At 48.5% G+C, this 25,821-nt stretch overlaps 1 protein-coding gene across 2 annotated transcripts in view; it reads right to left on the bottom strand.

Annotated features, from left to right (window-relative positions):
* The window catches only part of MLLT1 (MLLT1 super elongation complex subunit), an 870,086-nt gene that overhangs the window by 97,021 nt on the left and 747,244 nt on the right, over positions 1-25,821 (bottom strand). For both annotated transcript variants that reach the window (XM_069649554.1, XM_069649553.1), the window contains exon 9: positions 1,789-1,888. In XM_069649554.1, coding sequence (XP_069505655.1) covers positions 1,789-1,888 — 100 coding nt within the window. The remainder of the gene's footprint in view (positions 1-1,788; positions 1,889-25,821) is intronic.

Genomic DNA, 25,821 nt, shown 5'->3' with positions numbered 1-25,821 from the left:
GTAGTTCTTAACGACTTAGGAAGGAACATAGTTGAATAGTGTAATACTAGCAGGGCTGAAGGTTCTAGAGGCAGTTTCGTTGTACAGCAAGGCTTTTTAAGTCCAAAACACAATCCTAGCTAAAGGCAGTTTGGAGAGGGCTCAAAGTCTTGGTAAACAGCAGTACGAAAACTCCTGTGGATATTCTCTAGTCTCTAAGAAGCAAGTAGATACAACCAACGTTGGACACCCTGTTAAAGGACTCACTAAAGGGACAAAAGCAGCAGCTTGGGTCAGAGGTAAGAGACCCTGGACACCTCAATGTGCACTCCAACGCTCTGGAGCGACTTTTCGGATCAGGACAGCCAGATGCCCAGTAGGAGCTATTTCCATTCAGGCACTCTGGCAGACAAAGAGCATGGGAGTGAAAAACTCCTCCCCCACTTCCTGCCGGTCCAGACACACTGGAGTCTAGGCGGGGGCACTCAAAGGTTCCTGCCAAAGGCAAAAAACTCACACAGACCCACCCCCCTTCCAATAAGGTAGATGGGCTGAACAACAACAACAACCACGCGATAAATGGTGAAAAAGGAAAGGAGACACCAATTTAGTTATTTGGGTGACGCGATTGTGCACAACCGGGCTACGAACAAGCCTGCGGTAGAAAATAACAATAGTTGGTAGAACACTTCCACTGCCACCAGCCATAACTAGAAGGTTGTCTATGTGACTAAAAGGTCACAGGAGTAGCAGAGAGAAGGGGGATATTAAGTATCCCCCTGGCACTCCACATACGGTGGTGTGTGACAATCTCTCACTTTAGGATATAGAAATAATCTCAAAGGAGAACCCAAAAGTTTCCCAGCAACACTGTCCATAAGGAGCTGTGTGCTTCAAAAGTAAAACACAGATGCAATGCCTTAAAACAGATATGGAGGAAAGTAGATTCCATAGACAAAGTAAAACACAGAACAGAGTTCCAAAAGACCGAGCCCATAAGAATGAATGAGTGGGAAAAGGCATCACTCATTCAAGATTTATAGAAAAAAGTCCAGAAGGCCACCAAAAAGTGATGGGTCTCTCACTGGGAGAGGGAATGAAGCATAAACACGATAAAGCTCCCCCAGCAGCCCCTTAGGCTGCAGGTGGGCGAAGAGTACCAGATCAACGCTATGCAAACCTCTCAGGGTTCCCTTTGGTACTATAGCAAGCACTTTAGACCATTCCCTAAACGGGTATGAAGTCCCAAGACAATTGGTGGGCTGAAGGGAGGCGGAAATAGATCTACGGACATATGGAGGATCTACTATATTCTTAATTAGTACAAGAATGAACTCAACATTGTTAAACTAGTTTACACCTAGATATTTATTGAAGCACTTCTTAATGCAAGTTAAAGGGGATGAAAATGTACCTAGACTTCGGAACTGTGTGGCTGTGATCAGGCAACGATAATCAAAATCTAACTCGCATTGCAGATTATTTCCTAAATAATTTGAAAGACAAACAAGTACACCCCTCCATGACTAGTTGCAATAAAAGGCATTTTTCAAAGTTCGTTCATTATGCCGACTAGCACTAAAAACACTGGTGTTGGCCTTGTTTCAAACAGACCTACTGGTGTATCTAAATGGTGATATTTTGCACAGTGTAGCAGATTGGATGGCTGGGTGAGCTGGTGATCGTTTATCAGAGATGAGAACAAATTCTGAATTGGGAGAAAAGATTTGTGCATTTCTTTCAGTTGAAATGTAGATGTTAACTAAAACAGTGGTTAGAAAGAAGAAAGCTGTACATGGAGTTCCATACCTTATTGTTCACAGGGGGCATTTTCTGGGGGGCTGGTGGCTCCCGACCAGGGTGGCTGGAGTCTTCACTTGTGTCGCTGTCACTGTCACTTAGACTTGGTCTGGAAAGGAATGAAATATGTTTCACTACAGTAGAATATGTCACTACAAGAAAATAAAGCCTCTTGTGACAAACAAAACCCAGAAACATTGTTCTAGTAATGTGTATTCAATTGCTCCAGTATTAAGGAAAGTGTGTTGCATGTTTTTACTACTTCATTGCCACAGACATGGACAGCGTGTCCTTGAAGCATTTGTTAATAAATGCATTTGTACAACTTGAAAGAAAGCTCAACAGTAATCTTACTTCATAAAACTCCTTTAAAAAATCAAGTTTAAGACCCTACAGTGAGAGCAAGTGTACGCCATGGGTGGCGGAGGGGGGCGGGTGAGGGGCTAATGCAATTAGTCACCACACACTTAACCCTTTTTTTTGCCAACGAAAGATCATACAGGCCTATATAGTGTTTTTCAACCAAACATTCCCAAATATAGCCTTCCAAACTGGTAGGGAGAATTCTTATTTATGTGTCAACTCCCTTCAACCTTAGAAACCCCCAGCTCTTTTGCTGGGCTTTAGGACTTTTTAATTTTAACCCTGGATTGAGCGAGAACTTTTTGTCACCCTCTCATGTGTTTTTACCTGATTTGGATTTCTGTGTTTTCACTGTTTTTGCAGTCTGACAAACTCCATAGGCATCAGCTTTTTGTATAGTGACACACAGCAACTTCAGTGCAGTGTCACTGTGAAATCCGATTAGATTTCTCCTAAGGTTTAAATACCTTTCTTGGGTAAACTACTGTTTACAAGAATAGTAAAGTGAAATTGAATTGACTTACCTTTTCCCTTTGTAGCTCCAGCACACACCATTTTAGGTGGAGTGCTGGGGGGGGGAAGAGGGGGGATACCTAGTAGCCTCTTATCCTACATTATCATGTAACATGTGAATGTTACCTTCACTACTTTAAATGGCAGTGGTTTACTTTACCTACCATTGTGCTTTTCTACCGCAGGCTGAACCCTCAGAAGCTGCAGTACAGCAACCATGGATGACCATTTCTTCAAAATGGCCCCCGTCTTCATTTTTCGCCATTTTCCGTTCGTGAGGTCTTTCTTGGGTTTTACTCTGTGTGTTGAGACAGATTTGAGCCCCATGTCTTGCCTTTGGCGGGCTTGAGCCCTTGTGACTGGAAGGGCAGAATGTGAGAGAGGTTCAGGAAACTCCCCTGTCCTTTGTCTCTAGGAATGCCTGACTGCAACTAGTGTTGATTGGCTGGCTGGCTGTCTTTTCAGGATAGCCACCCTGATGTGTAATCGACAGCCTAGGCTGTACATGCACGGTAGAACTCTGCTTAATATGCGAGGGTTTTGGGACAAGGGGCAGTCTCGACCACTGCGAGAAACACGCGACAAAGAAACAGTGAACAAAGCTGGCTGCATCCTCCTGGACCTTTGAATTGCCGGGTGAAGCCTTGCTGCTGTGCTGAACTCCTTTTTCACCTCGACAGAGAAGCTCCAGACGGAACAACTTCACCCTTGGGTTAGTGGGACCAAGTAACCCCGAGATGAACTTCACTGGACCATCACCTCTCGGTTGCTTCGGAAGCCCATTGCCAGAGGTCGTGTTTTCGACTAGAAGCTCCTGGAGTCTAAGGAGCCTCCAGAAGCAGGACAACCAAATCCGGAGGACCCAAGGTGTGAAGGAAGCCCGACCGGTATCCGAAATCCGCAGCAGTGCTGTTTGCTAAGCGCCAAGACCACTAAGTGCTGCTTAACCGAAAAGAGCCCATAGCTACCGACGACCTCCCAAGTACCGCCACACGAGTCCTCCCTCTTGTCCCCACGACTGAGGCTCAGGAACACAGGGTCTGCACCACTTTAGCAAGACAGAATCCAGCTGGACCACGCTTCTTCAAACCAGAAGTACTGTTTAGGCTTGGGGTACTTACCTCATTGTCTTATAGCTGTGCTTTTCTCCGTTGGGCATTGCAGTGGCTTAACTTTTAGAGTGGATTCCAACTCTTTTCACAGGCTTCACAGCTTGTGACCCTACAAGTGATTTTTCTACAAACTCTATTACTTTGTGCAAGACTTTGATTTAAGAAGTGCCTCAGATCCCTAGACTGTGCTTCAACTGACTTCTAGTCCATTGACTTTGATACTAGTTGTCCCTCATAGGTGGTAGCTTAGTGTAAACTGGTACTGCTGGGAAAGGCTTATCCAGATTACATTGGAAGATGTTTTTGTCCTCATATATACTGGGAAACTGTTTAACCTTTTTCCTTCCCTGAACCTTTCCTTTCCTTTCTGCAACCTCAGAATCTGCACAGTATAACTAATGTGACATTACTGTCCTTGTGATTGAAGTCACCTCAGGGTGTAGCAATTGTATAAGAAGCATATCCAAAGATAATCCACTAACTTGTTTTGAGTCTGAAAAGTACTTTAAAAGTATATTCACCTTGTTGCATGAAATGCCTTTTTAAAGAACGCTTATTTAAAAATGGATGTTAAATGCATTATTTATAATTGAAACCTCGAGTGTAAGTGTTACTTGGCTACTTGTATTCACGGATTTCATTTGTACAGCTCTACAGCTCACATTTACCCCTCGAGAGGCTGCTCAGTCACACTACCAACTTGTATAGTACAGACCTATACCAAGAGGCGAGTTACCTAATACCAAGCAGATAAGTTTGTAGCTTCACCTGCCTCCTAAGCCGACCCCTCGCCCAATTGTTCCGGTCCACAGCAGTTGCCGGGCCTACTGCCTTGGCCTCCCTGCCTGCACTCCACTTTTTATGGCGTTTTAATGGCGAGTGTCTGAATCCACTGAGCCTGGTTGATTTGGTTCATTTTTCATTTCCCCCACCCCCAGATTGCGCTCTCCTCTCCTTGACCCCCTTCCCCACTCTACTTCCCTGTTTCTCTCCCTTCAGCCACCTCCCAACCCACCCCCTCGCTTGAATGGTCATCAGAAACCCAAGCCCAGGGCAGCCCCTGCCAGTGCAGGCTCCGTGGTGAAGGACCAGAGATCAAGGATACCAGCTCCTTAAGAGGCATCTCCAGACCGCATTGGCCCATGTTAGCCTGTGGTGCCTGCAGCCGTCAACCAGCAGCGACCGACCATGTAGGAGACCTACACCCGCTGCTCTCCTGTGAAGTGTACAAACTCGGCGAAACTCATTGAAACCCTCCTGTCCGAATCCTTCATCTACTAGATTTGACTAGCCAAAAACTACCTACGTAATTCGCTCTTTTGCCTTTTGTGTTCCCGTTACTGCTGCCATTATACTTAGTACCGCCCCCAGGCATTAGGACCTTCCCCCTTCTACCCAGGAATCCCAAATCTAGGCACGGCTATCACGCTGCTATTGGTGTTACTGTTATTGCATTTACTGTTGTCTCCCGTGTAAGGCCCTTTTCCCCTCTATCCAGGCGTCCCAAATCTAGCCACTGATATTACATCGACTGTTACTGCATTTACTGTTAGGCGCTGATATTAAATCTACTGCTTTTGCATTTACTGTTATAGGATTAACTGTGGTATCCCGTGTTAAGCCCCTTCCCCTCTATCCAGGTGTCCCAAATCTAGCCACTGAAATTACATCGACTACTTTTACATCTACTGTTATAGGATTTACTGTTAGGCAATGAAATTAAGTCTACTGCTTTTGCATTTACTGTTATAGGATTTACTGTTATCCCCCTTGTTAGGCCCTTTCCCTCTATCTAGGTGTCCCAATTATTGGCTCTGCTATTACATCTACTGCATTTTCTGTTGCCTCTTATTCTTGGTACCTCCCGACAGATATCTTCGTCCCTTCCCTCTGGATGAGCAGCCACTCTGACACCCCCCCTCCCCCCCAACACCGTTCAGCTACTAGACTACTCGATCCCACATCCGTGAATGACCTCCCCTCCCGGATGGAGACACCACATCAACAAAGACTGCCTCTCTGACCCCTCATCACCAATCCTTCTGCACCATACTCATCCCCCATAACTCCCCCATCCTGGCGCATAACCTCCACTCTAGCACCTAACGTCATGAACCCTCCCTTTATCCCACATCTGGCTGCCACAGTCGACCCCGAACGACGATACACTCTGATCCCCCTCACCCGTCCCCAATCTTCTTTCCACCTCTCCAAGATCAGAGGAGCGCTCTTGCACACCAACTGCCTCATGCCTCAAACCTTCATCCTACACACCTCAACCAACCAAATCTTCCTCCTCGACCCCCCCCAGTCATCTACTGACAACGACCCCCTATTCCCCGACCATACAACACGCACAATCTCAAGCTCACAAGCCAGAGGAGTTCTCTGGTGTTCAAAACATCACGTGTCCCCCCCCGACACTACCACAGCTTCTCTGCACTCACTCACAAACTCCTTCCCCAGACTAACATCCCCCCACCGCAACCCTCCCCGCCACCGCCAATCCCCCTCCAACACCAGCACTAACACAGCCACTCGTGTATGCTCTGTGTCACTCCAACATAGTCACCCCACTACAGACATGCTCCCCATGCACTCCCCTTACCTCAGTCTCACTCTTCCTCACCCCCCAACACCTCTCTCTCAAAAACACTGCGTCCCCTTGACAGCACAATCCCTTGTGGACAACCGCACCCCTCAAACTCCGCAATGCCTGGTCCCCACCAATCCGCACCAATGATAGCCTCTCACCCTTACCTCCCACACCGCCCTGTACCCGCTCTGCTCCTTCTCGACCCCCGCCCACAGACCTTCCCCCTGCATACCCTTTCCCTTCCCTGAAAGTAGCACATCTCGCTCTTTCTAAAACAGTTGCTTCACCTGCTTCTCGCTCGGACCCTCCTCGCGCCTTAAAACACTTGTGTATAGGCGCATTATAAATGCCATATCATATATACCCTCTCCCGCACCCCTCTGGCAGCGAAACCCACACAACACAGAAAGGGTGGCCGGCCCTCTACCTTGACTCTCCATACTTCACCTCGCCTCCATCGGTTCAACCTCCCATCCTTTCGCACCCCTACCACCCCCATGTTCTCGACTTCTCACCCACTACACCTAAACCCCTAGTGCCATCCAAACCCGAACCTCAAACAACCCCTCACCACACGTGCACCACTCCCCCCGATCCTTTCCATCACGTCACTCGCATACCTACCATCGCCCCGCCTCCTCTTCCTGCTCCCCAGCAACCTAACCCACTCACCTGACCCTGGAAGAGTACAGGCATCCAGATCCCCAACATGCTCCTGAGTCAGTCTCAACCACCCAGACTGAGCCTACAACACTTCCCATCTCACTGGGCACCCATGTCCACCGAGCACTGCCTTTGATGTGAGTCATCAAAATCACCTACCCTCATTAAGTCCCATACCTCCTTTTCAACACCCGCTCCGTGGCGAGAAACCGACAGCATCTTTGACCTCCTATCCTCTGCCAATCCTTACCTCATTTTTATCACCAAAACGTGGTTCTCGGATGATTTTGCCCAGTTGCGCACAAGGCCCCCCAACCCTCCTCCCCGGCTGCTTGCTTATCGCTTACAACAGACCTTCCAGAGGTGGCAGAGAGTGGCAATCCTCTTTAAACCTCATTCCTCCATCTCACGCGTCGAAACCCAGACATGCAACACTACCTGAGAATATCTTCTAGTAAAACTCGCTTCCATCAACATTCACTCATAGCTTCCTACTCATATACAGACCCCCTGGATACAACAGACTTTTTGCCAACAATTACTGTGACTCAATAGCTACCATTCAGGTAATCACCCACCTCTCACACTACTGGGAGATTTCAATAACTGGTTCGATATGCCAACAACCCCATAACCCAATCTCTGGTCGACAGGCTTGAGGCAGTTCTCTCCCGACATAACAGGTCCAACTCACTCAGGAGGGTACACCCTTTATGCGATTTTTAGCACCTATGACCTCATCTCTATATCCGGTCCCAAACCCCTTGTCTGGATAGACCGCTCTACCATCCCTTTTTCTTTCCACACACCGGCCCCTCAAACGACTCACCATGCCCTCACCTCTGATCACGAATGCTGGAACAAAGTGAAAGTACTCTGCGACTTAGCCAAAGCCCTGCTACTGTCCCCCAACGTCACTGACCTTTGGTAGACCCTAACCATTGGATCCTTCGACTCCTGGCTTAAAAAAATCACTAATTCCTCCCACGCCCTGCAGCCTCAAGAAATGGACCATCCCCCAAAAAGGTTCACGCCCCACCTGAAGACTTTCAAAAGTCAAAACAACTCTCTTGAGCGCAAATGGCAAGTATCTAAAACCGCTCTTAGCAGATCTATGTTCGCTCACGACCACCATAATCACAAAACTGAGATCCAAAAAGGCCAATTACAATACACAGATTCTGAACTGTGGCAGCAGCAAAGAACTCCACACGATCATCTTCGAGTTTGTGAAACCTAGTTGCACCTCTGCCCATACCACCCCGACGCAAATGCTCTGCGATTCCCTCTCGCTACATTTCTGCAACACTGCACTCGACAGGACGGCAACCCTTCACACCAAACTCTGCAGCCTCAATCCCTGCCTCACACCAACCCCTCCCGACCCCGCCGCTCAGACAACCGCAATGCCAGCCTTTGACTCTTTCCAACCCATCTCGAGAAACGAGTTCCTAGATCTACTATCCGGCAGCAGACCCCTCCGGATCCCCTATAGACCCCTGTCCCACCTCTCTTCTGAAATAAATAGTCTCCTCTACTTGCACAGGAGAACAAGCAAGGTCCATACTAAACGACTCCCTCACCTCTGGCACCTTCCCAGAGGCCTTTAAAATGGCACATGTCACACCCCTTCTAAAAAAGGCATCCCTCGACCCCCTTGACCCTAAGAATTACAGGCCTATCTCCAAAACCAGATTTCTTGCGAAACTCACTGACGGGCTGCATACTCCCAGCTCAACCGCTTAGTAGAATCCTACAAACCACGCGACCCCACGCAATCAGGTTTCAGGCCGCGCCATGGAACATCTCGATATAGGATGATCTCAAGGTCCCGACAGACTGAGGGTTCGCAGTGCTGATTCTCCTGGATCTGTCAGCAGCCTTTGGCACCCTTAACTATTCTATTCTCCTCGACAGCCTTCCCTCCCAAGAAATCCATGGCTCGGCACTCAAATGGATTGCCTCCTTCCTCAGCAACAGGAAACGCGTCACTTTCCTCTCCCCTTTTGTCTTAACTGCTCACGCTGTGAACCCTGGAGTACCCCAAGGCGCCTGCCTCTCTGCTCTGCTTTTCAACCCCTATATGACCACTCTACCAGGAATCATCCGCGTGCACTACGTCGCCTTTTACAACTATGCCGCTGTTACCAAATGAACCCACAGAATTCCCAAAACAAGCACCAACCCACGTCCCAACCTTGAAGCTTGCCTCAGTGATATTGACCGATGGATGACAAGAAACCACCTCCTTCTGAACCCAGATAAACCTGAAATCATGGTATGCGGCAATACTACCCTTCTCCCGCAACCACTCCCATGCCCCCCCCTGAGATGACCCCTCCCCAAAATAGTCAAAAACCTTGGCTGCACTATGAACTCCGACCTAACCCTCTCCCGTCAGATCAATAATGTATCAAAATCCTGTTGCTCCCACCTCAAACTTCTTAGATGCATTTTCCCTTCCCTCACCTATCCCAAAAGACTTGCAGCGGTTATGTCGAGACTGGACTATGCCAACTCCTTATACCTGGGAGCACCGACATACCAACTTAAATGCCAAAGAACCCAAAACGCTGCCGCCAAACTCCTCACCCTGGGACAGACCACATCTCGCCCGTCTCCATACCCTCCACTGGCTCCCTGTTGGACTAAGGGCCAACTTCAAAACCCTATTCATTACCCACCGAGCAGTGCACAAGACCGGCCCAACCAACCTAGAAGAGAAGATTAAACCCTACCTCCCATCACAAACCCTAAGATCAAGCACTCGCCTTACTAGTGATTCCAACCTCGAATTCAGCCAGGATTGGAGGATCAGCCTTCTCAATCTTTGCTCCAACTCTGTGGAACTCACGCCGCCCCACACATTCGACATACCCAAGACTATATGGCCTTCCGCAAAGCTCTAAAAACCTTCTCTTTGCGTAAACCTGATCAAGGTCATCAAGGGCCGCTGAAACCCTACAACACCATGGCCCTCAACTTCAATGACATTACGTTGAAAGTAATTATCGCCCGCGGACAAGATACCGAGCCATGACATCAGTGAAAGCGACTAACAAGTCACCAAGACAGAATCAAGAAACGGTCACCATAGATGACAACCTTAGCGTCCTGCAGGCGCTAAATTATATAACCAATGACTAGTCGCTTCCACTACTCTTGCCCAGCTGCCTCCTGCGCCAGCTGCCTCCTGCGCCATCTCCCTCTCAGTCCATGTTAGGCAAAGTCTGTATGAAGTACCCTCTGGGAACACTGCACACAACTTTGACTACAGGTATAGAAAACACAACCTTTGCTACAAGTTTGTACTACACAGTTTAGTTTTGGTAGCGTGTTGAGCAGCCAGGTTTATCTCAATAGGGGTCATTGTGAGCTGTAGTGGAGTTACACAGAGGTTCACAGTTACAAGTATTCAAATAAACCCTTACACTCAAGGTTTCCTGCATAAACAATTATTTATCAGTCAGTTAGAATAAGCCTTCTTCAGAAGGGAGCAATATAATAGTAACACACAAATACACTTCAATACTGTACACTCTTAGTTTCTAAATCAGTAAAGAACCTTTTATATTTGTTTTTATATAATCGCTTTAATCCAAAGCGCTTTACAGTTGAATAAAATACATCAAACATGGAACAGTAGAAGCAACAACAGTATACATGAATCAAACCAGAAAAAACAGTATGTAGAAAAATGTGCATACGAGGATAGGAGGGGGTGGGGAAAGAAAAAAGAGGGAGGGAGTAAAGTGAGTAGTAGGAAGAAAGGAGATTTTAGGAGAGAAGGGGAAATATAAAGAGAACAAAGAATAGGGTACTAGAAGTAGAGAGAAAGCTAAGAAGGGGCAAGGGTGTCAAGGAAGGGAATGAATGAGCGATTTCAAGGAGGATCGGAAGGAGGAATAGGTGGGGATGGAGCGGATAGAAAAAGGTAGGAAGTTCCGGTGTAGGGGTCAAGGAGCTGAAAGGAGCGGAAACGAGAAGAGGCACAAGTGGGTGGGGGAACAGAGTAAGAAGCGATCGGCAGAACAAAGGGAGTGAGGGGGGGGTGTAGAATGCGAGGAGAGGAAAGGAGGGGCAAGGTCATTAAGAGATTTAAAGACAAGGCAAAGGAAGTGAAATTTAAGTTTGGAGTGAAAAGGAAGCCAGCCTAGGTAAGAAAGTGAGTTGGAGTCGTGGGGAGAGAGAAGACAGAGGGTACGGATGGCAGAGTGGTAGAGGGATTTGAGGGGGGCAAGATGGGATGCGGGGAGACCGAAGGAGAGAAGAACAATAGAAAAGGCGAGAAGAGATGAGGGAGGAGATTAAACGTTTGGTAGCATGTAAAGTGAGAGAGGGAGTGGATTGGTCCCACCAACTCAAGGGGAGAAGTCGTCCTTGCAGGGGCTACTCTGTCGATGCGAACTTGGTGTTTCAGCACTGCAGCAGGGCTTTACAGGGCAAACCAACGGTCCAAGAGTTGCAGCAGGCGTCCTCTTCAAGTTGTTCTTCGGTTCCTTCGTCCAGTGGTTGACTCTGCTTTCCAAGTCAAAAGACTTGCCTTTTATTCATTTCTCTCCCATTAATTCCAGCCTAGCTGTCAGTCACCCAGCAGGGTCACTGTCCTTGCCAGACAGTCAGCCGGCCAATCACTACAGAGTGCATTTGGGTCTCCAAGGAGATTAAGCACAGGGAGTTTCGGGCACCTCCCTCACTTCCTGCCTACCCCAGACACCCTGGAGCCAGAGGAGGGCATCACTTGTGGATCCCGCCAAAGGCAAAATGAACAGACCAAATTTGGTTTAGCGCGCAGAGTAAATCTCAAGAAGGACCTTTCCACAAACAAATGGCGAAAAAAGGAGACCGGGGCCATTTCGACAATAATGGCACCCTTGGGCACTTTACTGCAGCAGCAAACGCAGCCCGCAGTAAATGCACACCATGGTAGTTAAAACGAAACCACTGCCACCAGCCATTCAGTGCGAAAAGGGTAACAAACATGTTACATGAGAAGCTAGAGAAAGGGCATACTACGTAACCCCTCCACCACCCTATTGCAAGATAGTGTGTGCAGAGTCTAGAAAGTTACAATGGTAATTAAAGTCAATTTCACTTTACTGCTCTGGGAAACAGTTTATCCCAGAGAACATATGTAACCCTTTGGGAAATCTGAAAACTTCCCTGTGTCAGCACAACCTGCAGTGTGACACTATGTAAAAGATGATGCCTATGGAGTTTGTCAGACTACACAACCAAAAGAAAGTGTTCAAAATCACATTAAAATACATGAGTGGGAAAAATGATCTCACCAAGTCCTCAAAATCCAGCAAAGCTACTGGGGGTCTCTAAGGTGGAGGGAATTAGAACATTTCTGAGAATTCTCCGTCACAGTCCAGCTATCGCGAAACGAGTGAATGTAATCCTGAACAGTGGGCTCGCAAGAATAAAACATCCACTCCAGACACTCACCTTTCCTATCACTATGCTCACTCTCTACTCTACATCAACACACAATAGAGAGCAGCTACCCCCCTTGATCAATTTCGACCTAGCTGCTCACATACAAACAATACTCCATGAACACCTCAACAACCTGCTACAACGCAGCTATAACCCACAGAAAATCGGCCTAGCTGCACATATAAGCATCCTTCACAGGCCGAATGCCGCCTGAATGCATTCTCGATGACCAACCACCAGACTGCACACATTCAACTTATCTCTCAATACCACCACACCTAACGTTAGGATGCAGCTACCACCAAGCAATTGCATCAGCTTCTCACATATTGAGTGCACCCAAGCACCCTATAACACCATACTCTCTCCACTGACCTGGACTACGGTCCCCGAGGGCGTTCAATCCACAAGCGCTTTGAGGTAATACCAATGATATATAGAGCTCTATATAAATGCCAAATAGCATAACCTAACATTAATGGTAGAATTGTGTGTCACCAAAAAGGAAAGACCAGATTCTCCAATAGTATGCATACCAGAGCAATCCAGCTTAACTTCAGGAGGAAGGAAGGCTGGCTGGGAAGTACAATTAGTCCCATTAGACAGATCAAAATAATACATAGACACAAAAGAAAACCCTATATTGGTAAACTGCAAAATGTACAGTTTATAAGGTGTTGGGGAGAATTTTCATTTCTGTGCTAATTCCCTTCAACCTTAAAGACCTGCTGCTCTTTTGCTGGATTTATTTAATTTTTAACTCCTGAATGTGTGGGACACGCTCACGTATGTTTTCACAGTTTTTGGAGTCTGACAAAATCCACAGGCATCTGCTTTTTGCATGGTGACACACAGCACTTTCACTAAGAAATACTTTGGATTTCTTTTAAATACCTTTTCTTGGGTGAACTAATTGTAAGATGAAATGTAGTTAACGTGTCTCTTTGTAGGTCCAGCACACACCATCTTATGCGGAGTGCTGGGGGGATTACTTAGTAGCCTCTTGCCCTACTTTCTCATGAAACATTTTCTGTTTCCCCTCACTACTTTTAAATAGCTGGTGGTAGTGGTCTAATATTTACTACCATTTTGCCTTCAACAGCAGGTTGAACTCTTAGCTGCAGTACAGCACCCAAATTGCCAGTCGTCTTTTTTTGGCATTTTCTGTTTGTGAGGTCTTTCTTGGCTTTTACTCTGTGCGTCGAGACAGATTTGAGCCCTTTGTGTGTTTTGCCTTTGGCAGGCTTCAGCCCTGAAATCTGCCCCTGGCTCCAGTGTATGTGAGGGAGGGTCCCGAAACTCCTCTGTCCTTGGTCTCTAGGTGTGCCTAAATGAAACCAGCCCTGAATGGGCAGCTGGCTGTCCCGAAAAGGACAGCCACCCTGCTGTGTGATTGACAGACTAGGATGTGCATGAATGGGAAAACTTGCTTAAAAAGGTGAGGGTTTTGGGACTAGAGTCAGAGTCGACCACTGAAAGAACCATCCGAAGCAGAAGTCGTGAAGAGAAGCCCACTGCAACCTCCTGGAACTCGAAGTACTGGTGAAGCCCTGCTGCTGTGCTGATCTTTTTCAAATCGACAGAAGCTCCGGAAGGGACTTCTTCCCTTGGGTTAGTGGGACCAACTAAGCCAGAGACTAACTCCACTTTGGCGCAATCCCTGACTTGCTGTGCCTCTCCGTTGCTGCAGAAGCCCAATGCCAGGTGTCGAGTGTCCATAACAGAGTGCAATGTCTGCCACAGAACTAATCTGGCCAAAAGCTCCAGGAGCCTCCTAAGGACACTCCAGAAGCAGGAAATCCCAATCCAGAGTCCCTTTACCAGAGTCCAAGATCGAGCAATCAAGTAAAGTGCAACAAGAGATTTGGTCTGCATCAGTGCCGTTTGCGCTGAAACCGCGAAGTGCAGCCGAATCAAAGAGCCCGTAGTTGCTGATGACCGCAGTTGCAGACGACCGCCCTGAGTACTGCCAAAGAAGCCCTCCAGACATCCTCCCTCTTGTCCCCACAACTGAGGCTCAGAAACCAGGGTCTGCATAGCTGTAGCAAGACAACATCCAGCTGGACCACTTTTCTTCTAACCAAAAGGTACTGTATGGGATTGGTACTTACCTTCTTGACTTAAGTCGTGCTGTCTCACTTGAGATTTGCACTTGCTTATCTGAGTTGTTTTCAACTCCCATTTGCACAGGCCTAACAGCTTGTGCCGTTCTCAGTGATTTCCTCTGAACAATCTATAAGAAAGTATTTCATCCAAGAAGTGCATCAGAACTATACATTTTGTCCAAATGACTGGCTGTTCTGACTCCCTAAAGGCACTCTTCTAAATCCATTGACTTTGGCACTGCTTGTCCCTCTATAGGTTGTAGTTTGTTGAATACTGTTACTGCTGGGAAAGGCTTGCCTAGACTACATTGGAGGATTCAGTTGTCCTCACCTTTTTAAGAAACTGTTCTAACCTTTTTATATTCCTTAACCTTTCCTTTCTGCAACCCAGAGTCTACAAAGTATATTGGTGTGATATATAAATGCAAATACTATCCTTGTAATTGAAGTCATTTCAGGGTGTAGGAAAACGTATTGTGCATATCCAATCAGTATTCGCCAGCTTTATTATTCTGTAAAGTATTTCCAAAGTTTACATGAACCGTTAAAAGAATTGCCTTTTTAAGGAATGCTTATTTAAAACTGATGTTAAATAAATGACAATGCATTACTTACCGTAAAAGCATTTCTGATGGTTGTATCCGCTTAGATTCACATGCTGTGCATAAGTCCGACATCCAGTGGTCACTGCGGAGTATTGCATTTTGTTTTTCGTAGTCGAAAAGGGACGTCGACAAGGCGTGTCTGAAATACTATCCCTATAGTGACGTGCGTTGTACCCACAATCCCTCACGCGTCGAGGTCCCTCTGTTTGCATTTTTCTGCCCTGAGGGAGCCTTCTAGACGTGAGTGAGTACAGAAAAGAGAGATATAAAGGAAGTCTATGTTCCTTCCATCCGAGCGGGGAGGAAGGGTGGGCGCATGTGAATCTAAGCAGATACAACCATCAGAAATGCTTTTACGGTAAGTAATGCATTGTCTTCTGATGTTTGTTAATCTGCTTAGAATCACATGCTGTGCATAGACTAGCGAGCAGTACCCGGAGTTGGCGGTGGGTTATGAGAAGGAACAGTAGAGAAAAGGTGTAATACTACCTGTCCCACCTGGAAGTCAGATCTAGAGTGTGCATCTAGACAGTAGTGTTTTGTAAAGGTGTGCACAGAACTCCAGGTAGCCGCTTTGCAGATGGACTCAAGGGGAACATTTGCAATGAATGCTATGGATGCCCCCGTGCCTAGAGTAGAGTGTGCTCTTGGCCTAAAGGGCAGTTCTCTCTTAGCAAGAGTATAGCAGAGAGTGATGCATTGAACAATCCATCTAGAAATAGTGGACTTTGAAACTGCATCCCCTTCTCTTCCTGCTGCCACCGAGACGAAGAACTGATTTGTCTTCCTCAGTGGTCTGGTTCTTTCCATGTAGAACATGACCGCTCTGCGTACATCTAGTGTGTGCAGAGTCCTTTCTCCCAAATTGGAAGGATTTTGAAAGAACGTTGGTAGTTCTATAGATTGGTTTACGTGGAATTTAGAAATAAATTTCGGAGCAAACCTAGGGTGAGTGCGTAGAACCACCTTATCTCTGTGAACTGTAACGAAGGGGTCTAGAATAGAAAGAGCCTGAAGTTCACTTATTCTCCTGATGGAGGTGATAGCTATTAAAAAAGCAGTCTTAAGAGTGAGGTGTTTAAGAGATGCTTTATGCATGGGTTCGAATGGTGAGCCCATGAGTCTGGTAAGTACCACATTAAGGTCCCATCCGGGAGCTGGGTCAGCTATCGGGGGGTGTATTCTCTTTACTCCCTCCATGAAGGCCTTTATAACAGGGATCCTCCACCACGACACCCTGAGTTGGGAAGTGGTGTATGCAGAAAGTGCCGCTAGGTGGACTTTAATGGAGTTAAACACTAGACCTGAATCCAATAGGTGGGTCAGGTATAGAACAACATGTGTGGGAGAGCAGTCAATAGGGTTGATGCTTTTACTCCTGCACCAGATGACAAATCTCTTCCACTTGCTAGAATAGCAGTGGCGAGTGTTAGGTTTTCTGGCTTCCCTGAGGATGTCCATGCATCTTTGCGGGAGTTGTAGATGTCCGAACTCTATGATTTCAGGAGCCAAGCTGCTAAGTTCATGTTCTGGGGGCATGGATGCAGAGTCCTGCCCTTGTTCTGAGACAGCATGTTGTACGGGCAGGGGAGTCTCACTGGGGGAGATAGAGACATCTCCATCAAGTGAGCGAACCATGGCTGTCGGGCCCACATTGGGGCCACTAGTATCATGGTCACTTGTTCCTGGTGCATCTTGTGCACCACCCTGTTGAGAAGGGGAGTCGGGGTAAAGCGTAAACAAATTTCCCTGACCATTGCATCGACAGACCGTTCCCCTTGGATTGGTTCTGGGGGTACCTGGAGGCGTAACTTAGGCATTGTGAGTTCTCCAGGGTTGCGAACAGGTCTATTTCTGGGAATCCCCATTGTGTGAAGACGTCGAAGACGATGTCTTCGTGCAGGCGCCATTCGTACTCTTCGGGCAGGGGGAAATCTCTGCTGAGTCTGTCTGCCAGCAGATTGAGTTCCCCGGGTACATGTAGTGACAGTAGGAAAATGTTTTGTTTGAGAGCCCACTTCCATATATTCTGGGCCAGTTTGGACAGGCCTGGAGAGTGGGTGCCCCCCTGCTTGTTGATGTAGTACATGGCTGTGGTGCTGTCTGTAAGGACCATTACTGTCTTGCCTTGTAGGTGTTCCTGGAAGGCTTTTAGCGACTTGAACACAGCTAGTAGCTCCAGTAGATTTATGTGTTTGGATGCTACGTTCGGAGTCCACTCTCCGTGAGCAGTCTGATGGGATAGGTGTGCCCCCCATCCTGTGAGGGATGCGTCTGTGGTTAGAGTGGCTTCTGCTGCGGGTGTGGCAAAGGGTTTCCCTTTTCCCATGTTTTCCTTTGTCCACCACCGCAGCGAGAGCACCAAGGCTTGCGAGACCACCACTAGATCTTCCCATAGTCCGCTGGCCTGACACCACTGGCTGTTGAGCCACTCTTGCATTGGGCGCATGCGCAGGCGCGCGCGAGGTACCAAATAAATACACAACGCCATCATTCCTAGCAAGCGCATTGCTTTGCGTACCGTCACCTCTCGACCGGTCACATATTGAGGGATCTGAAACAGCAGGTTTTGGACCCTCTCTTTGGAGGAGAAGACGAGGCCGTCCCTTGTTTGAATTAGAGCCCCTAGGAATTGCTTGATTTGACTGGGGTCTAAACTGGACTTCTTTTCGTTGATGGAGAAGCCCAACTGGAACACAAGGTCTACCGTCTTTTGGGTATTGGAGAAGCATGTTTCGTAAGAATCCCCTGTTATGAGCCAGTCGTCGAGGTAAGGGTAAACTGGGATGGGCAACCTGCGCAGGTGGGCCGCTGCCACTGCCAGCACCTTCGTGAATACCCTTGGTGCTGATGCTATGCCGAAGGGTAGCACTCTGAACTGGTAGTGTTTGCCTTCTATCATGAACCTGAGGTATTTTCTGTGCGCTGGCAACATTAAAATATGAAAGTATGCATCTTTCAGGTCCAATGTTGTCATGTAATCTCCCTGTGAAAGCAGTGGGATCACTTCCTGTAAGGTTACCATACAAAACTTTTGGGGTTTGATAAACGTGTTCGTTGGGCGCAGATCTAATACAGGGCGCATGGTTAGATCCTTTTTGGGTACAAGGAAGTACACTGAATAAATACCTTCCGTTACCTGAGATAGAGGCACGACCTCTATGGCTCCTTTTTCCAGCAGTAGTTGTACTTCTTGGAGAAGGATGGCAAGATGTTCCGGTGTCATGCGACGTCCCCTCGGGGGTCTGTAGGATGGGGAACTGTTGAATTTGATACAGTATGCGTGGGCTACGGTGGAAAGTACCCAACGGTCTGACGTTATACCCTCCCATGCAGGAAGAAAGGATGTTATCCGGCCCCCGACCGGTGTTGCATGGGAGGGGACGCGAATCTTCGCGTCACTTGGAGTTGTTGGGGGCTTGGGAGCCTCTGGGGGTGGACCCCCGACCTCTCCCTTTACCCCGGCGCTGGCCTCTTTGGCTGTACTGCCCACTATTGGACTGGTAATTGGTGGCAGGGTACTGTTGTTGTTGACTTTATTGTTGTTGTTGGCGTTGGCCACGAAAAAAGCGTTAGTTGCCATAGCCGCGTCTGGTAATGGGCTTAGAGATTTGGTCAAGAGTCTTGATAGTATCGAACTCTTTTTTAGCCATCTCTAGAGCTTCATCCACCGCTTTTCCGAAGAGGTTAGAGTCTTCCACAGGTTTATTTATTAAAGACGCCTGTGTCTCCGGTTTAAACCCTGAGTTGCGCAGCCATACATGGCGTTTTAGGAGTATTCCCTGCACCAGGGAACGTCCCGCTGTTTCTGCCGCGTCCAGAGAGTTCTTTACAATGCTCTGGTTCACCTGGGTTCCTTCGCCATTAGTTGAAAGCAGCAGTGTACGTATTGGCTCCGGTGCTTCCTCGGCGTCCTTGCGCAGCTTGGCCCACTGCGCGTCTGCATAGCTAGCAAGCAAAGAGTTGTTGTTCGCAATTCTTGCTGAGAAGGCAGCCGAGGAAGTTACTCTTTTAGCAAGGGCATATAGCCTCTTGCCCTCCTTGTCAGGGGGTGCCTCACTGGTGGAAAGTGGTACCCCTGCCCTCTTTCTAGTATTAGATACTACCAGGGAATCCGTAATGGAATGTCCCCTAATGTAGAGCGGGTCTGAGGGTGAAGGAGTGAAAAGTTTTTCAATTCTTGGATTGACCCCTCTGATCAATGCGGGAGTGGACAGCGAAGGGATGATTCTTCTCTTCACTGAAGCGAGGAGGGGAATGGTCTGGCTGACCGGGGGTTTCTCTTTAATTACTCTTTCCACAAAGTCTAATTCTGGAGAGAGCTCCCCAGTGTCCAGTTCGAAATGTGCTGCTGCTCTTCGCAACAGGGCATTGAAAGTGGGCTGATCGTCAATTGGAGACGTGTTCCTAACCGGTGAATTGTCCGGAGGATTTAGGTTTAGGACATCAGTGTCGGAATATACTGATGGGGATTGCCAGGGGTATGAAGGTCCTTCCTTCTGGGTTTACTCCGAAGCCTTCTCCTATAATGTCTGGCCTGTCTTCCAGACCTTCCTCCTGGTACTGTACCTCTTCATCGTCTATAAAATCCTCTGCCTCCTCCTCCAAGTATTGTTCCTCCCCAGTGAGGTCGTACACATCATGGAAGTCTGAGGCTGTGTCCTGCTAGGGATTGACTAGCCTCGGATTTTTGGCCTTGGGGTCCTCCCGAGGCCCTTCTCTAGTTCTCTTGGGAGTTAGAGAGGTCTGGGTATTAATAAACTTTTCCATCCTCTCCATACAGAGGTTGAGTCTTTCCATGGTTTCATGGGGTACTCCTGAGCGGTTTGGCGGGGGAAAAATAGAGTCATCTAGCTGAAAACGGCTCGACCTCTCCCAAAGCGTCGAGGAAAGTGTCCCGTCGCCCTCCGAAAAGCCTTCAGGTGTGCTGGGTGACCCCCCGACTGAAGGGCTTTTTCGGCGTGTCTTTCGACTTCTGCGTAGCTCCCGACGTGTCCTTCGGCGTACGCTTCTGGCCGTCGGCTACAGCGATCCTCGCCAAGCTCTCGGCGACTCGTTTGTCGGCGACTCGTTTGTCAGCGGAGGCCTGCGTTTGACGCTACGGGTGTCGATCGCTCTACGGCGGCATGCGCCTTTTGTTGATGCGCGCCGGCCGATGGTTTGGGGGCGGCGCCCTTATTTGCCAAAAGCCCAGTCGCTGGTCGCGGCAGCGGTTGCGAGAGGGGCTTTGAACCCGAACGGTCCGAGGAGGCCGCCGGTGGAACCTGCGTCTCCTTGGGCGCTGATGCTCTCTTCGTCTTTGACGAAGAAGAGCCGTGGGTTGTGTGCTTAAGTGAGTTTTTGTGTGCGTCAATGTCGCCAGGGTGTTCATCCCCATAAGCAGGGCGTGAGCCGAGCCCGTCGGGGCCGGGGACAGACGACAAAGCGCGCGAGCGCTCTTTAGAGTGGTTTTCGACTTCCGTAGCGGAGGTCGTGTTATCGCGTTCCTCGTCACTGTCGGTGGTAGCAGCGGCGGGTGAACCTTCGGCCTTCGACATCGCGTAGGCCGCCCACCTTTTAACCCTACGGTCTTTTAGAGTTTTAGGCTTAAGAAGCCGACAAGCCGCGCAACCTTCCTCCTTGTGATCGAGGGGCAAGCAGCGGTTACACCGTGAGTGCTTGTCCTTCCAAGTAAATTTGCCTTTGCAAAGCGGGCAAAATCTAAAGGGTGTCCTCTCCATAGCCGAGGCAATAAATCGTGATAACCACCCCAAGGGAAAGGAAGGGGAAAAGGAAAGGCATTCTCAGAAAGAACCAGAGATGTCCCACGACCCCACTATCCCTACTGTATAAGGCCTGCGAGGCCAGGCCACGTGTTCGGCAACGCCGAAGGATTTCCTCCGCTCGTACCCTCCGTCGAAGATCTTGCTCGGCGGAGAACAGCTTCACAACTGCGTCGAGGGAGGGATTATGTGTTTAATATTAATGAGAAACGACCAAAGGTCGAGGAGATGAAATTTGCAATGTCTCTCGAGGAGCTCCGCGTAAAGGCGACCAGTAGTGTTACTTGTAGTGACGGATTACATTTGTACAGTTCAACAGCTAACATTTACCTCTCTTGTTATAGGCCTGGCTGCTCAGTTACACTACTAACCTGTGTAGTACAGACCTATATCAAAAGGTGGGTTACCTAATACCAAGCAGATGAGTCTTGTGTAGTCTCACAGTGTGACTGCACCAATTCTATACACAACAGGTGTGTCCCTAAATATTTAGAATTGGAAAATAAGTGCTCATGGTACACACAACACCTAGAAGAGCATAGAGTAAAAAACCGAAAATGGCCAGCAAAGGCCCAACTCACTCTTTATCCTAAAATGGAAGCCCTATACCCGATGGCAGACAATACATGCAGACTTCCAGAGGAGAGTTAAGAAAAAGATGGCCGTGACAATATTACAATAAGTAACGATTACCAGTCAGGATCCAAGGGTACCACGTAGCACAGTATTCCTGCTACAGTCTAAAGAAAAGTTGTATACATGTGCAAATAACAGTTGTAGTATTTAGATGCATTAAACAGGGGAACACAATGTCCAGCACTGTGAGGGAGGTGGCGCGGGGGGGTTGGTGGCTACCAAAGCCCATGATCTATTGTAGACAGTCCCTAGGCCACCTTTTATCGGTGCTGCAGTTAAGATTGGGCCTCCAAAAAGCACAGTCCTCCCCTGGGCCCTGCTGGCATTCATTTTGTTAATTTGATTCCCCCACCGATCGAGCTCCCCTTCCCCGACCTAGTCCAGCGAGCCATTTCCTTGTTCTACCTCCCTCCACCCGCCCCGCTCCCCCAATTGGCCAAAACCCACTTAGTGCACACATCCAGGGAAGCCCTTGCAGCCCCCGTGGTGAAGGACACGAGGTAAAAGACAACAGCTCCCGAAGAGACAGTTCCAGACCGTGTTTGGCCGTATTAGCCAGTGGTGCCTGCAGCCGTCAACAGCATCAACCAACAAAGTAGGGGACTCAAACACTAAGGGATCACCTATTACTGCTCGTCTGTAAAGTGTCCAATCCCATCGAAAATCATTCTAACCTCAACAGTAGAGTCTCGTCTCAGATACGGCCCGTAGCCGAACACTGCCTCTATGTAGTTTGTGCCCAATAGCCATATTTGACTCTTGATAACCTTTATCCATTAGCCATATATTAGCTCCAAGATAGACTATCCAAACCAGCAATATATTGTACTCTGATTGCCCTAGGTCATACATTGCTTTCAGTAGATTGTGCCCCCAGCCACATCGTCCACATAGCAACTCCTCAAATTTAGAATGACTGTGCCAGAGAACCTAAATGTGCCAGATAGAAATCTTTCACATCTAGCCTGATTGTCCGAGATAACCTGATTGCGACAGACAGCTGCTTATCAGAACTGGTCCGATCACACCCGTTAGCACACCTCAGGAACTTCAAACTTGGATGTTCTGATTAATGCCTGCCTTTCGTGTTACTGTTATTACTGATATTGCATCTACTGCTGTGTCTCCATGTTAGACCCCCTCTATCCAGGTGTCCCAATTCTAGGTGCTACTACTGCATTGGGTGTTATAGCATTTTCTGTCATTAGATTTACTTTTGTGCCCTTCGGTTAGGCCCTTTCTCCCTCTATCCAGGCCTCACAAATCTAGGTGCTGATGTTTTATTTACTATTATTGCATTTACTGTCATTGCATTTTTTGTTGTGACCCCGTGTTGGAACATTTCTCCCTCTATCCAGGTGTGTCAAATCTAGACGCTGCTTTTGCATTTACTGTTGTGCCCCCTTGATAAACCCTTCTCCCTCAATCCAAGTGTCCAATGCTACTATTGCATTTAGTGCCATTACCTTTATCGTCATCACATTTACTGTTAATTCATTTTCTGTCATTGCATTTACTGTTGTGCCTTCGTGTTGGGCCCTTTCTCCCTCTATCCAGGTGTCCCAAATCTAGGTGCTACTATTGCATTTAGTGTTACTACATTTATCGTCACTGCATTTACTGATATTACATTTTCAGTCATTGCATTCACTGTTGTGGCCCTGTGGTATGCCCTTTTTCCCTCTGGCCTAAATCTAGCTGCGGCTATTGCATTATCGCTCACTGGATTCCGGCTATCTTAGTCTTAGGTGCATCAAACCAAATACCTTCCCTTCGTAGCACTCTATACGCACAGCTACTCCCTGACCCCCACATCGCTCATGTGCAGAACTACCCAATCACTCAACCATGACAGACTCCCCCCCACCCCCTCCCGATGGAGAAATCACGACACCCAAGACTGCCTCTCCCTGGCCCTTCTGCATCAAAGCCACCCGCCAAACCATAATGTACCGACCCGGCTCATGTCCTCCGTACTAGCACCTTCATTCACAAACCCCCCTGGATGCCAGATCAGATCGCCAACTCTGACTCCTGCACCAGAACACCCTTACCTCCTGACCCCCGACTCGCCGCCTCCCAATCACCATTCCCCCCTCAAACTCCAAGATCAGAGGTGCGCTCTGGCACACCCAACACCAACCGTCTCCTACCCTCATCTCACATATTCCAGCCCAAAGCCCCCTTCTCGTCCTCCCTCTGCCCCCCAGACATCTATTGAGAACGACCCAGCGAGAGGAGCTCTCTGGCTCCAAACATGAGCCCACTACCATGGCATCAGTGTGGTCCAGCAGGAACTCCCCGCCCCCACAACTCCCCAGACTAACCCCCCTATCCTCAGAACTCCCCACCCAGACCATTACCCTTTTGACCACTGTACCAACACTATCCCACTCCTGTTAAGCCCAACGTCACACAAACATCTTCAACCCTCCACCACACACACACACACCATCCATCCCCCCACATCAGTCCCACACCTCTCCACCAACACCACTCCTTCGAAAACCCAGCCTATCCTTGACAGCACAGACCCACAAAGAAAATTGCACCCCCCCAACCCTGCACAGCTCGTCAACTCGCCCTCTTTACCTGTGAAACCCTCACGCCCTACCACCCTCACACCCCTCGCTCCCACCCCCAGCTCCTGGTTGACCCCCATCCCCAGACCTACCCTTCAAACACTTTCCCTTCTCTCAAAGTAGCACTTCTTGCCCTTTCTAAATACATTGCTTCATTCCCTTTCCATTCAGACCCTCCTAACCTCTTTCACACCCCTCTTGCAGCCAAACGCACAAAACACAGAAAGGGTGACCGGCCCGCACCCTTGACTCTCCATACCTCACCACAACGGTCCAACCTCACATCCTTTTCTAGCACTGCCATCAGGCCCTCCCCTCCTGTCTCTCCCGGTCTCCACCTACTTGAACTCGACCTCTCACCCAGTACACCTAAACCCATAGCACCCTCCAGACTTGAACCCCAATCAACAACTGGATTGACAGGCGCACCACTCACCGCCCTCCCTCCCCTGATCCTTCCCACCACCACCCACTTTCTCTTCCCGCTCCACATCGACCAAACCCTCTCACACCCCCTCAAAGAGCACTTAAATCACCAAACCCCACCACCACCCCTCGCACTATCTCAGCCACCGAGACGATCCGACTACACCTTCCATTGCATCAATTGACTCCTTAGCCCTAGCCTCTCATATCAACCGAGTCCTCCCTGCCAGGGGTGTTGCTAGGTCTGGAAAAGATCCGGGGCTACGCTAATGTCTGGATTTACGGGACTTTGGGCTAGCTGGCCTTTTGGTTGTAGCCCCCGAGTTTCTATCCGGGGCTACAACCCCCTTACCCCCCTAAAGACGCCTCTGCACCCAGCCACGAAAGTAAAAAAACCCACCACAACTCAAAACCGTGGTGAGAAACAGACACAGCATCTTCGACCTCCTATCCTCTGACAATCCTGACCTCATTTCTGTCACTGAATCTTGGTTCTCAGACTACTTTGCACCGGTCGCGCACAAGGCTTTCCCCCCACGGCTCCTCGCTAATCCCCCACAACAGACCTTCCAGAGGTGGCAGAGTAGCGATCCTCTACAAACCTCATCTCACTCACCGAAACCCAGACATGCAATGCTAACTGTGAATCCCTTCTCTCTCTACCATCAACACTCACAGCTTCCTACTCATACACAGACCCCCTGGATATGACAGACACTTTGCCAACAATCACTGTGACTCACTAGCTACCATTCAAGTAAACCATCCAACACTCACATTACTGAGGCACTTCAAAATCTGGTTCGAGGTGCCCAACAACCCATGACCCAAACCCTGGTCAAGAGTCTTGAGGCATTCAACATTTTCCAACATACCACAGGTCCAACCCACTCTGGTGGTCACACCCTTGACGCAATCTTCAGCACTTATGACCTTGTCTCTGTATCCAGTCCCAAACCGCTCATCTTGTCAGACCACCCCGCCATCCCTTTCTCTGTCCACACACCACCCCCTCCACCCATGGTTCTCCCTACCCTCACTCATGATCACAAATGCTGGAAAAAAGTCAAGGTACTCCCTGACCTAGTTGAAGCCCTGCTACACAGCCTCACAACACTGCCGAACTCAGACAGACCCCATAACCATTGAATCCTTTGACTCCATGCCTAAAGAAGCACTACTACTTCCAACACCCCCTCACGCCCCATAGCCTATCGCAAAGGATCGTCCTCCAAAT

The sequence above is a fragment of the Ambystoma mexicanum genome, chromosome 1p (assembly GCF_040938575.1).
Source record: "Ambystoma mexicanum isolate Mex_15411 chromosome 1p, UKY_AmexF1_1, whole genome shotgun sequence".
Lineage (NCBI taxonomy): Eukaryota > Metazoa > Chordata > Amphibia > Caudata > Ambystomatidae > Ambystoma > Ambystoma mexicanum.
Note: the sequence above shows the minus strand (reverse complement) of the source record. Positions and strands in the feature narration are given on the sequence as shown.